At 37.7% G+C, this 18,467-nt stretch overlaps 1 protein-coding gene across 1 annotated transcript; it reads left to right on the forward strand.

Moving 5' to 3' along the window:
- Window positions 1–249: 249 nt before the first annotated feature.
- Window positions 250–17,619, forward strand: Atp6v1d (ATPase H+ transporting V1 subunit D). Its single transcript, XM_076850341.1, has 9 exons — window positions 250–434; window positions 4,591–4,708; window positions 7,943–8,022; window positions 9,597–9,664; window positions 9,982–10,026; window positions 12,490–12,593; window positions 13,179–13,245; window positions 15,006–15,084; window positions 16,948–17,619. The coding sequence occupies exons 1-9, from the start codon at window positions 394–396 to the stop codon at window positions 17,087–17,089; spliced, it is 744 nt and encodes a 247-aa protein (XP_076706456.1). The 5' UTR covers window positions 250–393; the 3' UTR covers window positions 17,090–17,619.
- The last annotated feature ends 848 nt before the right edge of the window (window positions 17,620–18,467 follow it).

Below are 18,467 nucleotides of genomic sequence, written 5' to 3' on the forward strand. Positions count from 1 at the left end.
CTCTCAAAGTTTTAATTAACCATGAGATGGCGCTGTGACTAGAGTCGAAAGATGGAGGAAGAGAAGAGGTGTTCTCTTTTTTCGCTCAGCACGTGCAGCGATTTGCTCAGCAGCCAGGGAGCTGGAAGGGGAGGGGCTGAGAGTCGAACCGGAATTCCGCGGTGCGCGCGCCTTCACATCCGGGCATCGTCTGTGTCCAGCCCACTCCCTGACGTCTCTGACAACTGGAAGCGGAAGTGAAAAATGGGTATCCCTGCTACCTCTTAGCAACGCGAGGGGTCATGTGACACAAACGTTGACTCCAGTAGAGGAAGGGACGGTAGCGGCCAGTACTGGAGCTCTTGCACCCTCGATTGCCCGGCTGGGGATCCGAGCCGAACAGTCATCGTCAGAATGTCGGGCAAAGACCGGATCGAAATCTTTCCCTCGCGAATGTAAGTAAAAGAACGAGAGGAGTGGCGCTCTCAGGTTCAGGAACGCCTGCCTGGAGCGTGATCCCTCCGTACCCTGGACCACCAGTGAGGTTCCTAGTTTCCCGGCCTATCCTGAGCTCTCTTCCAGGGTCTTGTCTTGAACCCAGGATTCTCCTGGGTGAACCAGACAGGACAGGAAGATAGGAAAAGGCGCCAGTCCTGCTGACTTCTGTGGAGGTCCGCAGTCTTTATTCGTTAGTCGAGTCATTCATTCCCCTTACGGTTGTTGAGCCACGCACTGGATTTATATAAGTCAAATGTCGCCATCTCTGCCTTCACAGAGATCACCGTTTAGCGGCGCAACGGAGAAGTCGAGGGGGTTTGTTAATAAGAAGGGACGTTTACCGCCACAGGAAGCATGTAGAAGGTCCCTTAGTCAAAGTGGGGATTGATTCGAGTCGCCCTAGCTTGGACGTCGGATTCAATCTTGGATTCCCTTACTCATTTTCCAAGATCCTGAAGTGTCAGCGGCGGTGGGACGGTATCTCTGCGTTTCTGAGGCAGTCCTCTTGCTATCACCACTACACCCTTTTAGACCTCTGTTAAGACTGCTCATCACATTGTTAAGAGGATATTTGTTTACTACATATCGTTCTTTCCCATCAGCCTGGGGGCTTTATCTAGGATGAGAGAGCGTCTTGATTAAATCGTCCATAAAGAACCTACAGAGAATGTTCCTTGAACCAACCCATGCTTTGAAATCTGTTAGTCTTGTACTGCCTTTTCTATTGCCCTGAAATCGTTGTCACATCATTGGCCAGTTGTTTAAAGTTTTCACAAATGTGCTTAACAACTTGTGAGAATAAATATTGTTCTTGTTTGTGCTCTCTTCTTTCTTTTTTTGTCATCGAGGAAGCAGAAAATAAGTTTTGATTCTGATACTTAGATCTCTGCATTATCCTGTCCTATGGGGTGTTTTTCCTCATCTTGTAATTTTTCTTACAGTATATGAGGACCCTTAAACAGTTATTTTCAGACTCCAAACTTCTGTCTCTGCCAGTGTCACTATAGCTCTTAATGAAATGAAGGAGTTGTAAATTTGCTCTTTACTTTCACTGAACTGACTTCCTAATGGTTGATTGTACTTGGCAGGAAAAGAGCTAGTTGTGGAGAAAAGCCTATCCTGTGAAACAGATAAGGATAGTACTCCCTTGGGGTAATTCCAAAACTCCATCCAAATCTCTGCACTGAGAAACAACAGTGGCTTGGAGCAGCATAAGGCCATGCCCTAGGATGACCTCAGATCCCCATTAAAATATGGTCATGGGGTATAGCTCAGTGGCAGAGCACTTGGCTAGCATGCATGAAGCTCTGGGTTCCATCTCCAGCACTACAAAAATTACAAAATAAAATGCTTGCCTGAAAAAGCTGAAAGCTGCTAGGAGAATTAAATATTTGTTCTATCCAACTCCTGATCAATACATCCATGACTTCCCTTTTTTAGAGCATTTACTGAAAAGAGTTTTTCTGTAAACCCTTAAGAAGTGTCCCTCTGAAGGACCTGAGAGTACTTTTGAAATTTAATCATTGGGAAGGATAAGGTCTCTGTCTCCCAGTCTCTGTGGCAGGATAGAACCCTAACTTCCATAATTGCCAGCTAACAGACACACCAGGCCTAATTGCATTTACACTGACCAAAGCTTTGTTATTTTTCACTTCTCTCACTCAAGGCCCACTCCCTCATTCTCTTTTTTAACAAGCCCAGTTACTTCTACTCAAATCAAAATGTAGCCCAGTGCTTTCCCTCATATGACACAGTGGTTCCTGAATAAAATCTTTCCCCATTGTTTTAGCTAATGTCTTTTCTTTGACAGTAGTCAGAATGATAACATGTTTTTGTTTTTACTTTGGAATTTTTTGAGTCTAGAGAAGCACAAATGGACTTTGGGCTTAGACAAGAAAAATGATAGGTTTGTGAAGGTGAAAACTGCTATTTGGGAGCACTCAACTTGTGAGTTGAGAGGAAAATCAGTTGCAGGAAGTAAATATTTTCCCCAAGGCTTGACAGCAGTTCTTTGTCATGTAGTCAGATGTCTTTGATTCAGCTGAAAACAAAGTCATTGTCCTAGCTGAAGGTCAACTTTTTTTTTTTTTTTTTTTTTTTGGTAGGCCTGAGCAGTTCTGAAATATGTAAAAGAACAGGTTTTAAAAGTCCTAGGCTAGGGCTGGGGATGTGGCTCAGTGGTAGAGTGCTTGCCTAGCATGTGTGAGGCACTGGATTCGATTCTCAGCACCACATATAAATAAAAAATAAATAAATAAAGGTTCATTGACAACTAAAAAATATTTTTAAAAAAGTCCTTGGCTAGAAAATGCACTGGCGACTTCTATTTCATCAACAGTCCACTCATGATATATCTTCTGAAATGTTGCTTTCACTCACTTATGCATTGGAGAAAACAAAACAAGTTTAGAGTGGAAGCAAAAGAGACATGAAAGATTTGGAGTCAACAGAAGTCAGGCAAATCCAGGTTCTTTTGCATATTAGCTCTAAGTGCTTGGGTGGGTCATTCATAGAGTCTGCTGAAATTAAAATTTGCCCCTTTCATTGAGATGCCATCAGCTAGCAGGATACTAAAAATAATAATAAATTAGCAGAATATTAAATCATTATTAAAATTGTAGGCAGACACTGAGGTGTACATCTGTAATCCCAACAGTTTGGACACTGAGATAGTAGGATTACAAGTTCAAATTGCCAGCCCCAGCAATTTACTGATGCCCTAAGCAACTTGATGAGACCCTGTCTCAAAAAGTGAAAAGGGCTGAGGATATATAGCTCTGTGGTAAATTGTCCTTGGGTCGAATTCCCAATTAATCCCTTCCCCCCCAAAAAAATTATCAACCAGTTTACCTGTATACTCTAAACTTATTGGAATCTTCAGTACTAGGATTTTACCAAAATTTGATCCAAGTCCTTTCAGCCCCAATTCTGGTATGTAGTGTAAACAATACTGTATATTAAATGTACACATTAGTGTGGATAGCTCCTGTTCAGGCTGGAAACTGAACCAGCTTCACTTGATTAGACTTCTTGAGGCCAATCAGGGCAAAGTCAGCCACTGCTAACTGCTTTGCAAGGCAAGAACTGTTATTTGCTGCTACTAGACATCTTTAATGTGGGGCAGAACTGAGAGAGTGCAGCTTAGTGGTAGAGCACCTTCCTAGCATGTGCAAGACCCTAGTTCAATCCCTAGTACCATGAAGGGATGTAGGGGTGTGGGATGGGGGGGGTTGAGGGGTGAGGAGGTTGAGAGGGTATTAAGATGAGGTAGTGTGGCAGTGGTTGGGGTACAGTGTCCTAGGTTGAGCCTTTTTAAAAAATGGTACTGGGGCTTGAACCCAAGGATGTTCTACCACTGAACTATATACTTCCAATCCCTTTTTTTAGTTTTTATTTTGGGCTAGGTCTCCTTAAGCTGTTTAGGCTGGCCTTGAACTTGTGATCCTGCTGTCTCAGCCTTCCTAGTAGCTGGGATTACAGGCATGTGACACTGCACCCTGCTTGAGCCTTAATTTTCATTCTTTTGCTATTACAAATATGGATGGAGTACTCATCTTTAATTTTAGATGTGTTTTTGTATACATGTGAGAATAAATCTCTAGGATAAGTTCTTCAAAATGGAATTGTTGGTCTTGAGGTTAATTGCATTGCAAATTTTTCTTTGGGGTGCTGGGGGTTGAACCCAGGTCCACATGCATGCTTGGCAAGTGCTCTACTACTGAAGTAATCAGCACTTAAATTTTGATTTGTGTTAGTGGATAGAATATTTCAATCTCCATGGAAATTGAAACATTATTAAATATAACAAGTTAAGTAAGTATTTGAACTATGCTGTCATCATAAAATAAATTTCCTGATAGAGCATATTATGATTTAATAAATACTCCAGATATTGATTATAGAATTATTTCTGTTGTAAGTAAATAAGCTTTTATGGAACAATAAGGGTAGAAATTTCTAGTATTGAGAAACAAGTTAAACTTCTCAGCTACAAATTTTATATTTTCTCTCATCATATCAAAAGAATAAAGGATAATTTTAACACTATGTTATAGAGGTATTTTATGTCTTTGAAGCAAAAACAATGAATGTTTTTGTTTGTAATTTCTGTAGGGCACAGACCATCATGAAGGCTCGTTTAAAAGGAGCACAAACAGGCCGAAACCTCCTGAAGAAAAAATCTGATGCCCTAACTCTTCGATTCCGACAGATCCTGAAGAAGATAATAGAGGTAGAGTGAACTTTGCTTAAGCAGTATTTATTTTATAAATATCTAAGGAAAATCTAGCATGGACCTTGGCATTTTATTATTTCTTTTTTTCTTTTTTGGAATTGGAATTTGAACCCAGGGCCTTGTACATGCTGAGCACAACTCTACCTCTGAGATATATCCTTAGCACTTAATTTTTAGTTATTTTAATTAAGTTTTTTTCTTTCAAAAAGTAAACTTTTTTCTTTCAAAACATCATTATGACAAGTGTAATACTAGAGAAATGCTAGCATACATACATATAGATTTTAGTTTTGGGTACTTCACTTAATGAAATCCAAACTCCTTAATATGCCTGCAAAGCCACAAAGCCTCACTTGATCTGATCTGCCCCCTGCCTGCCTCTCTGACCTCATTTGGAGCATTCTTTCTGATGTCCTCCAGGGCCTATCAACTTTTTCTTCTCCCTAAAATGCTCTTTAGGAGTGGCTCACCTGGCCATTCCAGTCTCTTCAGAGAGGTCATTGTTGATTACACAATCTGATGTAACCACCATTTTTACTACTGTCACAACTTTGTATTTTATTTGTATTGTAATATGTACTACTACATAGCATTTTCTTCTTTGTTTTGCCCCACTAGATGATACAAGTTTCAGAGACTTTTCAGCACTGTATTTCTAATGCCTAGAATAGTGTTGGCGTATAGTAAGTTTTAATCAGTACTTTTTGGGTGAATGATAAATGAATACAGAATTATATATTTTAAAAAGAAAAGGTTCTCTTGTATCTTTCCTTTCCCCACAATAATCCTTTCTTTGTTTTCCAGAGGTAGTTTTTCTTGACACTGGTTTATGGTCTTTCATCCCTATATCACCTATTTGGTAGTGTGTACAAAAATTATCACACATGCAGAGGTTATATACATATATAAAATCCCATAATATTTCCTGGTCTGCTCCCTTCTCTCCCCTACCCCATGATGGCAGAACATGGACAGCTTTCTACATCAATACATAAAAATCTGTCTCATTCTTCTTCTTCTTCTTTTTTTTAGTTGTTGATGGACCTTTATTTTATTCATTTATTTATATGTGGTGCTGAGAGTTGAACCCACTGCCTCACACATGTGAGGCAAGTGTTCTACCACTAAGCCGTAACCCCAGCTCTCTCATTCTTTATAATAGCTTCATGGTATTCCATTACATGGATAATGTAATTTAACCTTACCTCTTTTTTTTTTTTTTTTAAGATACTGGGGTCTGAACCCAGGGCATCCTAGGCAAGTGCTCTACCACTAAGCTACATTTCTAGCCCTTTTTAAAAAATGTCATTTTTGTGGTACAGGGGAGTAAACCCTGGTTTACTGAACAATATACAAAATATGCTTATTTTTTATGTACACATTTTATTTTGTAATCATTTTAGATTTATAGAAAAGTTTCAAGGACAGTGCAGAGAATTCCCATATATCCCTCACTCACTTTCAGTTTCCTTTAATGTCATATTTCTGGATATGTTTGTCAAATCTAGGAAACCAACATCAGTATATTACTATTAACTAGGATTTCACCAGGTTTTCTTTAATGTCCTATTTTTGTCCCAGATCTAATCCAGAATGCCATGTCACAGTTTCAGTTTTCTCAGTCTTGGTTTCCTTATTTTTTCCTGACCTCTTCAAATGAGGCTGTGAATCAGGCATTCACATACTGGGTCTGAGCATTCATTTGGCCACCTACACATCTTTCTCTGCTCAGTGGAGCTCATTACAGTGAATAGGAATATATGTGCTGAACTGAGGTTTTCAACAACAAATCTGAGTGGTCAGAATGAAAAAAGGCATAGTCCAAGTAGAGTGATTGATATCATCTACTGATTTCAGAGGTTTCAGTCCACTTTTGTCCAGCTCCATTGCTCTGGTCCAGAGGTGAGACAGAACATAATGGCAGAGGAATGCTGCTCAGCTTAGGACAGCCAGGAAATAAAGAACTTTTTAAAAATTTTGCAACATGGGCTGGGGATGTGGCTCAAGTGGTGGCGCGCTCGCCTGGCATGCGTGCGGCCCGGGTTCGATTCTCAGCACCACATACCAGCAAAGATGTTGTGTCCGCCGAGAACTAAAAAATAAATATTAAAAAATTCTCTCTCTCTCTCTCTCTCTCTCTCTCTCTCTCTCTCTTTAAAAAAAAAAAAAAATTGCAACAGGGTCTCATTAAGTGACCCAGACTAACCTCAAACTCCTGGGCTCATGTGCTTCTTCTATCTCAGCCTCTTAGGTAACTGGGACTATAGGTGTGCACCACTATGGTTGACTTATAGTTTTGTTTTTTTTTTAACTCTATTTCTAAAATGTCTAGATCATTTTATTTATTTATTTCTGGTTGGGGGCAATGTAAGGGATTTATCTTTATCATCTGTAAATGGATGAACAGTTGAATGGTTGCTTCATTATACTAAATTCCCATTTATATCTAGGCATCTTTTTTTTTTCTTTCTTTTCCTTTTTTTTTTTTCAATACTGGGGATTGAACCCAGGGGTGTTCTACCACTGAGCTACATCCCCCACCAGCCCTTTATATTTTTTTATTTTGAGATAGCATCTCACTACATTGCCATGACTGGCCTCGAACTTTCAATCCTCCTGCCTCAGCCTCCTGTCTCTCAGATTAAAGGTGTGTTTTTCCACTCCTGGTCTGGGCTTATTTTCCTATAAAAACACTTTGTTCTACTTCTTATCTGTTCCATACTAGATGTATTTCCTTATTGTAGCTGTAGATTTTTACTACTTGGTCAGCCAACTCCCTGCCCATCTGAGCCAATTTTTCTCCTCTTTCAAAAAAATTATTGGATATATGCAAGCATTAAATTTTCCAGCTGTCCTTTAGAATCAGTGTGGCATTAGGATTTTTGACTCTTTTTAAATTCACTGTAGTGAATTTAAGAGATTAATGAGAGCAAATCACATGTACATGTTTAGGAGCAAGATAAGTTCTTCAGTAAATATTTACTTTTGTATTTACTAATGTATGTGTTCTAATGTTTTAATTATAAAACTCATAGTTTTGCCATGGTGATCATAACCAAAACTGTTCAAAATTGGCAATTTTTACTTGTTTTGTCATTATCAAATCAACATTTGTTACTGATATTTCATACTTAACATCAAATAGGATAGCTATTAAAGGAACTTAACTTTAATATAATTTTTCCTTATAAAAAATTTGATTCAATCTGCTGTGGGTTTATACTTTTCCAGACTAAAATGTTGATGGGTGAAGTGATGAGAGAAGCTGCCTTTTCACTAGCTGAGGCCAAGTTCACAGCAGGGGACTTCAGGTAAGATGACACAGCAGGCTGGTTTAAAACAAGTTAGTGCTTTCAGTTTGTGATTTCATTGTAAATCATTCTAAATTTTAAAATGTATAAGCATTAAAGACAAATAAATGACTTAGTAATAATAAGTGTCTTACGTAGTTGCAGTCACAGGATACTTGATTTTTATAGTTCGTTTTTATTTAATGTGGTATCATAAACAATTTTTCCTTATTTTCACATGGCTATACAATCTTTCTCAAGATGTACCATGATTTACTAATTTTTTTTCTCCTGATGCAGGTTCTTTGGGTTGATTTTCAGGTGTTTGAATATTAGAGAAAATACATGGGTATATATTTTTTGTTTCTATTTAGGCTAAATTTTTGAGAATGGAATCCATTAGTTAAAAGGCAGGAGCTTAGTTGGATGTGGTGATGCACACCTGTAATCCCAATGGCTCGGGAGGCTGAGACAAGAGGATCTCAAATTTGATGCCAGCCTTAGCAATTTAGTGAGTCCCTGAGCAACTTAATGAGACCCTGTCTCAAAAAATAAAAAGGTCTGGGGATGTGACTCAGTGGTAAAGTGCCCCTGGGATCACTCCCCAGTACTAAAATAAGCAGTAGCTTTATGGCTTTTGTCATATCAGTATATTCTTTTTTATTTTTGTTAACTTTATTTTATTTATTCATATTTATGTGGTGCTGAGGATCAAACCCAGTGTCTCAAACTTGCTGGGCAAGAACTCTACCACTGAGCCACAACCCCAGCCCCAGTACATTATTTAGAAAAAGGATACACAGTAGTTTTCAAACAGTCTGTGTCAATTGAAAGTGTTGATGATTCTCCAAATAACCTTGTGAGGTAGGTAAGCATTGTTATTCTCAGTTTAATACTTATAGAAGTAAGATGGCTTGTGAGGGACAAGTGGAAGTTGTTTTCAGGATTTTTAAATTTAGTTTTCTTTTCCCAATGACATTAGGTCTTCTTAAGTAGGCGCTTTCCTTGGAGGTAGGCCTTATAGTCTGAAGGCCTTATGGCCAAGTGAGGTGGTAGACTAACGTTTGCCAGTGCTGGTAGGATAAACAGCTTGCATTGAAAGTTTTCAGCTCAGGGAGGAAATCAGTAGTATGTAAGTGTACTTTAGAATGGATATGGGGAAAACACTTTATGTTGGAACCAGATAGGGAGTCAGGTAAAACCTAAAAGGAAGTTGGAGTAAAACATTTGAACCACAGCTTAACCAAGTACACAGCAAACCTAAAAGAAAGAAAGTTTTCTCCAAATTACACTAGCAAAATGGGAGCCCCTATCACAGATCCATGTACTGACTGAAAATTCAAAAAATCCATGTACTTTAGAATCATCCGTTGAATATTTCTTATGCCTAATGTTTTAAGTATTGTTCATTCTCTGTTCTCTGAGCCCTTCCTGTGGCAGATTTTCCCCCTTTTCTGGCAGAAAGACAATTACCAAAACATACTTCATTGTGAATCTCATTCTTGGTCTCATTTAATGTGGAGACTAACTCATTGGGTCTGTGTTGGTTGATTTCTAAAAATAAAACTAAATAAAGGCTTTGTCTTTTTCTGTAGCACCACAGTTATCCAAAATGTAAATAAAGCCCAAGTGAAGATTCGAGCGAAGAAAGACAATGTAGCAGGTGACTTTTCAACTCTTTAGAATCCTTGGAGGAAAAAAGGTGACATTTAAAAATTAACCATTTGTACAATAATACCTTGATATGCCATTTTATTTTATACTTAGAACAACTTGACTGACTTTACATGTTAAAACCATTAATAGGTCCTTATCATTCAGAATTGAGAAGACAGGTTCTGAATTCATTAATTGAAACCAATTATAATTCCAGGCCTAATCTCTTGACTTCTGAGTATTTGGTGAAAAAGAAATATAGGGAACAGTAGTTAAGAAACAGTACTTCAAGACCATGTTTATAAATGCTTCTGTATTTAACAGGTGTTACTTTACCAGTATTCGAACATTACCATGAAGGAACTGACAGTAAGTGTGACACTTTTTTTTTTTTTAATATGTGTGTCTGGGATCACCTTTTTCCCCTTTATTTTTTTATTTTTTTAAGAGAGGGGGGGACTTTTTAATATTTATTTTTCAGTTTTCGGTGTACACAACATCTTTATTTTATGTGGTGCTGAAGATCGAACCCAGCGCCCTGCGCATGCCAGGCGAGTGTGTTACCGCTTGAGCCACGTCCCCAGCCCCTCCCCTTTATTTTTTAATTTATTTTTTCTTGGGTGCTGGGGATCAAACTGAGGGCCTTGTGCCTGTAGGCAAGCACTCTACCACTGAGTTACATTCCCAGCCACCTCTTTCCTCTTTAAATGAACCTGGTCCTGGAAATGATACTAGTCAGACTGTTTTACAGTTCAGAAGTTCCAGTGTTAGAAGTTCTCTTATTAGCTAAGGTCACATTAGTTAATCAGATAATCAAAAAAGTACTTTGGTAGGAGTCAGAAAACATTGTGCATCTTAGAATATTTCATTTGCCAGGTGTAGTGGGGTGTGCCTATAATCAGCTACTTACGAAGCTGAGGCAGGAGGATCACAAGTTTGAGGCTAGTGTGGGTAACTTCATGAGGCCCACAATCAAAATAAAAAAGAATAAAAAGGACTGGGGATGTAGCTCAGTGTTAGAGGGCTTGTAAGTTCAATTCCTAGTACTGAAAAATGTTTTATTTTAATGTAGATATATATGTATAATTTTATAATCATTTGCTATTTAAAAAATATTAAGCCTTTTCTTTTGTTAAGAATACACTGATTAGACTTCTGTGTTGTCTTTCTGCAAAAACTATACCTATAATGCATTGTTTATAATTCTTTGTAAAATGGAATAAAATCTTAGATGCTATGATGTAATCTTTTTCTTTTTTAGTTGTAGTTGAACACAATACCTTTATTTTATTAATTTACTTTTATGTGGTGCTGAGGATCAGACCCAGTGCCTCACATGGGCAAGGCAAGCACTCACCACTGAGCTACAATCCCGGACAACTATGATGTAATCTTAATGCTGAATCTTTTTTTAAACCAGAATTGAACCCAAGGGTGCTTAACCCCACTGAGCCGTATCCCCAGCCCTTTTCATTTTTTAAATTTTGAGACAGGTTCTCACTAAGTTGCTTAGGGTCTAACTAAATTGCTGATGCTGGCTTTAATTTGTGATTTTTCTACCTCAGCCTCCCAAGCCACTGGATTTATAGGCATGCACCACTGTGCCCAGCTGAATCTTTTTTATAGCTCCTTTCCAGTATTTTGTTCTTGTCTCACTCATTCCATTTCTGATTTGGTAGAATTTTTTTGTCTTCTTGAAATAGAATTGCTTTTTCTCCATAGAAACAATATTCTTTCTTTTGGCACTCGTGCCTTATTGGTTTGTGTTATATATTCAATTATGAAATATGCAATATTAAGTATGGCTTATATACAGAAATAGAGAGCATTTCTGAGAGTCCCCTCTTAATGGAGAGTCACTATTGTTAGAACAAAGAGACCAGGCTGGATGCAAACTTTGCAAAACAGCCAAAAGCCTTTATTCAGGAATGGGGTCATGGTTCTGATGGACCCACTCTCCTGTGGCAAATGAGCCACTGAACAAAGGAGGGGACTGGGTTTATATAGGTTATGGGTGATTTAGTGAGTATGTCAGTTTGGGCACTCAGGAATTTGGTCTTTTGCTTGGGGGTCAGTGGCCAGCACCTGGCAGGATTTATCTTGGAAGAGATTAGTGTTTCCTAGAGACTATCATTCTAGGTTTAATTTTTCCTTGCCTGTGGTCAGCATCTGAAAAGGATTTATCTTGAAAGAGATGAAAGCCATCAATGTATGGCTTTCTTTTTCATTCCCCTTTCTTTCCCAGGCTTCACTATTTGGGGATTTTTCGTTTTCCATATCTAATACTGTCCTGTGGGCAACAGGCAGTGTAGTTTCAAAGGGAATAGGGGGTGTTAGCTAATCCAGCAAGCTAGTCAAGTGAAGGGTGGTCAAAAGCTTCTCTTCTAGGGCTGGGGTGTGGCTTAGTAATGGAGGTCTGCCTAGCACACGCAAGGCTCTGCCAGCCCCGGCCCCAGTACTGGGGGAAAAAAAAGTTGGGGCTCAGCAATAAAGTGCTTACCTAGCACGTACGGGACCCTGGGTTCGATCATCAGCACCACATAAAAATAAATAAAATGAAGATATTGTGTCCAACTACAACTAAAAAACATTAAAAATTTTTAAAAAAAGTTTTCATCTCTAGCTGTAATAGACTAGAATCCTTCAGGAAAACTGTTTAGCAGATGCTTCTACAGTGTCTGGGAAGTGAGATAGGCACTTTATGTTTGCATTTAATAGGAAATAAGAGCATTTGTTTTTCCATGTTTGGTATTTTTCTGAACTATCTTTTAGGAATTTTATGGGGGATTATTTACTCTCTAATTGCAAATGTTGTCTGACTGGTTTTTTCAGGTTATGAACTAACTGGTTTAGCCAGAGGTGGGGAACAGTTGGCTAAATTAAAGAGGAATTATGCCAAAGCAGTGGAACTACTGGTGGAACTAGCTTCGCTACAGGTAAGTAGCAGTAAAGCTGGAAAACTCCTGTCTGATTTCTCATATGCTCGTGGAGACATTCAGAGATTGTGCAGGAGCACACTGCCCTTTGTACTTTATGCTTTGCCTATGATCCTGAGTAAAAAAACCCTAATGTTTTGATTTCTACAATGGTGGCTTCTGCACAATTTTTCCTACTTTTCCTTATTTACCAAATGTATGTGTAGAGTTTCATTTTCACTCTATTGGTGAGAACAGCCATAGTCAATATTAGTTTCAAATGCAAATATAACATGATTTGTGCATGAAGCCATTTTTTTCTTTTTGTGGCCACTTAAGGTATATCTAGGTTATTAATGAGTCTGTGCTTTTGTAATTTTTGTCTTTATATTTGGTGAGTCTGAAGTAAACGCATTATAATAACATGGAAATAGTGTTAGCTCTATGGAAATCTCCACAAATTTTGTTTTTTAAAGCATGTTGAAAAGAAGTTATCTTTTAGGTTCCTAAATGTTTTCGATAGGTACAGTCTGAGTGGAGCCAAGTGAACAGGGTATTAGTAGGAAGACTTTGTGCTTACAATACTAATTTGTTCTCTTATTTTAGACTTCCTTTGTTACTCTGGATGAAGCTATTAAGATAACTAACAGGCGTGTGAATGCCATTGAACATGGTGAGTCAAAGCTGCTGAGAGGTGCTTTGTTTATTCACTCCTCCCTCCCATCTTGTTAGGCAACTACCAGGACTTAGGCTCAGTACTGAAAATTGAAAGGTGAATAAGACACTGTGCTGCTCATAGTGTGAAAAACGAAGTGTCAGTAGTACCAAAACTTGTAGTGAAGTGAGAGATCCATGTATATGATCTGGGGGAGTTAAAAATTGTAGAATGCCTTACTAATATTTGGTCAGGCATGCAGGTGGTAAAAGGCAAAAGCTGTTTCTCAAGAACCTTGATGTTTTCTTTAGTTCTTTCTAATGGTTGAACAGTGTATGTTAAATATGTAATTTTAAATCCATCTCTTTAGACTATCCTAAAAGTAAATTTTTCATTTGATACATTTGTTTTCTGTTTCTTTATTTCATTATTTTTAAAACATGACTGTATAGTATTAACAGTGCTTTTTGTTCAAAAAACTGTTTCCATTAAAGAAACATTCAGTTTTAAGACAAGAAAGGAGCAAAATTTGAAGCAAAAATTTTCCTGTGGTACTCTGTTAATGTTTTAAAGGAACATTTTTTAAAAATCTAGAAACTTTTTTTGGTGGTGCTGGGGATCAAACCAGGGCCAGGCACGTGCTAGGCAAGTGCTCTGTCACTGAGCTCCATCCCCAACCTTCATTGCTTGCTAGGCCAGGGCACATGGAACTGCAAGCAAAACAAAATGGATATGGTTAATAGTTCCCACCTTCAAGGCAATTCATGTTCTAGAAGTTGAAGAGGCAAATTCTGTGTAAAGTAGAGCTAATAACTCACATAAAATTAACTTATTAGTATTCTCACAGCTTGTTTTTTTGTTTTGTGATAATAGGGATTGAACCCAGGGGAACTTTACCACTGAGTCACATCCTCAGTCCTTTTTATTTTCTATTTTGCTGTCCTCGACTTGTGATCCTCCTGCTTCAGCCTCTCCAATTGCTGGGATTATAGGCATGTGCTACAATGCCCTACTCCTCTACTCAGTCTTTTTCTTTCTTTTGTACCCAGGGTTGAACCCATGGGTGCTTAACTGCTGAGCCACATCCCTACCTTTTTTCTCTTTTGGTACTGGGGATTAGACCCAGTGGTGCTCTACCAATGAGCGATAACTCTAACCCTTTTTATTTATTTGTATTTGGAACTAAGTCTGGCCGATTTGCTTAGGGCCTCACTAAACTGCTGAGGTTGGCCTCACACTTCTAGTTCTCTTGCCGCAGCCTCCCATGTCGCTGGGACTATAGATGTGTCAATATGCCTGGACTTTGCTTGATTTTTTTTTTTTTTTTTTTTTTTGTGGTGCTGGGGATTGAACCCAGGGCCTTGTGCATGCAAGGCAAGCACTTTACCAACTGAGCTATGCCCCTAGCCCTCTGCTTGATATTTTTAATCGTAGATTGAAATTATATTTTAAAATAATATTTGTAGTTCAATGCTCCCTATTCATGTATATTCAGTATATTCATTGTTGGATCTATTGTGGTGCAATGTGTTATCTGTATAAAAAAATAGAAGGGCACATACCAAAATATTCACAGTAGTTACTTTGGGGAATTTGAATTATATTTCATTTTAACTTTGTGTTTTTGTTTTCCAAGTTCTCTGCATTAAATGTATGATGGTTTTATAATTAGAAAACTGAGCACTGGTAATTTGAAAAAAGCAACTTTGAATTTCATATATATATATATATATATATATATATATATATATATATAATTTTTTTTTTTTAAACTCTAGTCATCATTCCCCGGATTGAACGCACCCTTGCTTATATCATCACAGAGCTGGACGAAAGAGAGCGAGAAGAGTTCTATAGGTTTGTTGAAACTGGGCAGTTACTGATCATTTTTTGTTTTCCGTAATCCAAAGGCTCAATTTGTTGAATGATAAGTTGGCTTATGTTCTTTAGAATTAGCATAGCTTATACTTTGTTGTGATAAATAAGAAGCAAAAATTAATACAACAGTACTTCTATATGCAGTTTTGCTTTTCATGATTTTAGTTATCTATTGTCAATTGCAGTCTGAAAATATTAAATGGAAATTTCCAGAAATAATCTAGAAGTTCTCATTTGCATGTTGTTCTAAATAGCATGTAAAATCTCATTCTGTCCCACTGTTAGGAGGTGAATCATACTTTTGTCCAGCATATCTACACTGTATACCCTACCCAGCTGTCACTTAGTAGCCATCTCAGTTCTTAGATCAACTATTGATTGTCTTACTAGTGTAATGCTTGTGTTCATATAACTCTTACTTCATTTTATAATGGCCCCAAAACACAAAGGTATTGATGCTGGTAATTCAGATATGCCAAAGAGAAGCCATAGCATTATATAAGGGAAAAAGTCAAAATTCTTAGTAAGAAAAAAGATCAGTTATTGTATCTAATTTATAAATCAAACTATAATAGATATAGTATTTTCAATCCACAGTTTGTTTAATCTGTAGATATGAAATTTGCAGACACAAAGGGCCAACTACATAAGAAAAAATACAGTATACAAAGGACTCAGTGCTATCCAGTTTCAGACTCCACTGCAGACCTTGGAATAAATGCCCTGCATGTAGAAGGGGACTACTGTACTGCCAAAGGCTGTGGAGACAGATCAGTGTCAGGTTTTGCATATATCTTAAATGTGGCATCTCCAGAAATTTAGGCCTTTGAGAGAAACTGTTAAGACCTGATTATTCTTTAAAATGAAACAATTTAGATTGGGTGTCTCCTACATAAAAACTGAGAAAGAAACTAGAATCATTTAATCAGCAAATATGTACTGCATGTTGAATGTGTGCAGGAGATGGCATAAAGTATTTGGGGCATTTCCAGATAGAATTAGCTCAGCTTTGGAAATATTCATGTTCAGGAATTGGTCATGAAGATTTAGAGTTAGTAGGGATAAATATTAAATTGGTGGTGTATGGGGTCAGCATTCCTGGTTCAGAAGAAGCAATAACTATCATGTATGAAGATAAGGTTTGTGAATGGCCCTCCCTTCTTCCTTACTCTCAGATAATACTCTTGTCCCTTCAGCCAACAGAGGAACCATCTTGTTTTCTTTTCAGCACTAAGCAGATCTGCTGGAGGGCCCATCCATCCTCTGTACCCCAGTTCCAAGGAAAGGTCCACTGTCCTCCTTAAATGATAAATCCTTCTCTCCTGGTATACTAGGTCCTAGCCAATTTTACCACAATGTGATCTCATTATCAGCTTGTCTCTATCTTCAGTCTTTCCACATGTACAGTTACCTACTAAACACATCTACCTAATGGTCCTATGGCCCTCAATTTTAAGAGATTCAAAGCCAAACATAAGTAGGTGAAAAGAAGTAGTGTTTAGGGAAGACATGTTGTCTTAAGTGCTTTAACAGCATCTTTGTATGATGAATACTCGACTTCAGTGATGTGTTCAGCATTGATCCAAAATTTTAATACATATCTGAATGCTCAAAATTTGTTCCATTAGGGAATGGATTTCAAAATTTATTTAACCTGGATAGGAGCTTGTGAAATCAGCTTATATCTTAAATTAGCATATTATACCCCATATCTATTGAAATTAATGGTTATCACATTTTGTCCTAGTTAGGTTTATTATCATCCTTGTTACAAAACTAGAAGAAATCAAATCTACTTAATAGTGAAGATGTGTTTAGAAAATCTCCCCTTTTATCTTACAGGTTAAAGAAAATACAGGAGAAGAAAAAGATTCTTAAGGAAAAATGTGAGAAGGACTTGGAGCACCGGAGAGCAGCTGGAGAGGTGATGGAACCTGCTAACCTTCTGGCTGAGGAGAAGGACGAGGATCTTCTGTTTGAATAATCTTGCCTGCTCTGTTCTTTCAGAAACCCCCAACACTGGTTCCAGCTTAATTCAGTGTAGGTTTGATACATGTGGCTATTTTTTGGCCTAAGAATTTCACTGGTCATAAAATTTACCTGGGTGTCCACTTATGGGGTTACTTTTGCAGACTCATAATTCAGTTATTTATCACAGGTGAATGGGATTTGTAAAACCTGCCCAGTAACTTACAGGATTTACTCGCTGAAATGTCATGCTATTCCATTTACATTGTGTTACACATGATCTATTTACCAAGCATTTTAGGACATACCCTTTAGGGAACATTAGTGGTCTTAGGCCAACTACAGTGGATCTGCCTTTGTTCCTACCTACAAGCCTTGGCGCTGTTTCTGACGTTAGTGCAGTCTTGTTTCACCTTGGTACTTCCCTCCTCAAGCTTTATGAAAATCTTCATTTCCTTGCATGACAGATCTCTTCTCGTCTGTCATGGAACAGTTCTGCCAATTTAAATGTGTGTTATGAACAGAGTAAAATGATTTAAAAAGTAAGTTGTTTCCTTTTTATTATTAATTTACTGCTAAGAATAGTAGCCACCTTCTTATGCTCAGATTAGTGACTGAATTGCCATCCACAAAGCTTTCTCTTGCTGAAGTGTGTAGTAAGTTGTAAGTAAGTTTCTTATTTATTTTTTTAACTCCCTCTAATTATCAATGTTTTACTAAAAGGCTTTTTTTAAGGCATTTTTGCATTATGGGGTTACTAATAAATGATTGCCAGTGAGTTAGGAACTTCATAATTCTTTCCTAGACATAAATTTTCATTTTGAAATAAATAATGTAACTTTTTATTATTTTATAAGCAATAATAACTATCATGTATGAAGATGAGGTTTGTGAATGGCCATCACAGGTGATGACTGAGGTTTTTGGTACTATTTGATTTGGCATATTTATCCGATTCCTCAGCCTTTCAGTCAGTTCCAGGCATTTTGGGCATGACATCCATGGAATAACTCTTAGTTTTAAAATTGTGGCACTAGCCTTAATATGTTTTAATGAAATCGATTTCACAGTTTAGGCTATTTTTAAGTACTAAATGATTTTACAGACATTTAATGCTTGCCATCAAATAATAGATTAGTTATTATGTGTCATCACAATAATCATAAAAGGTATACTTTAATCCCCATTTCATGGAGGAACAATTTGAGGACAGGGAACTTCAGTAATGGCCTTAGGTTAAAAAGCTAAAAAATGGTGACATGGGGTCTCACCAGGTTGCCCAGGCTGGCCTTAAATTCACCATTCTCCTAGCTCAGCCTCTTGAGCAGCTGGAATTATAGATGTGTTTCAGAGTTTTTATACCTCAACTCCCGTATGTTTAAAACTTAAGGTAT

This window comes from Callospermophilus lateralis, chromosome 3, assembly GCF_048772815.1.
Source record: "Callospermophilus lateralis isolate mCalLat2 chromosome 3, mCalLat2.hap1, whole genome shotgun sequence".
NCBI lineage: Eukaryota > Metazoa > Chordata > Mammalia > Rodentia > Sciuridae > Callospermophilus > Callospermophilus lateralis.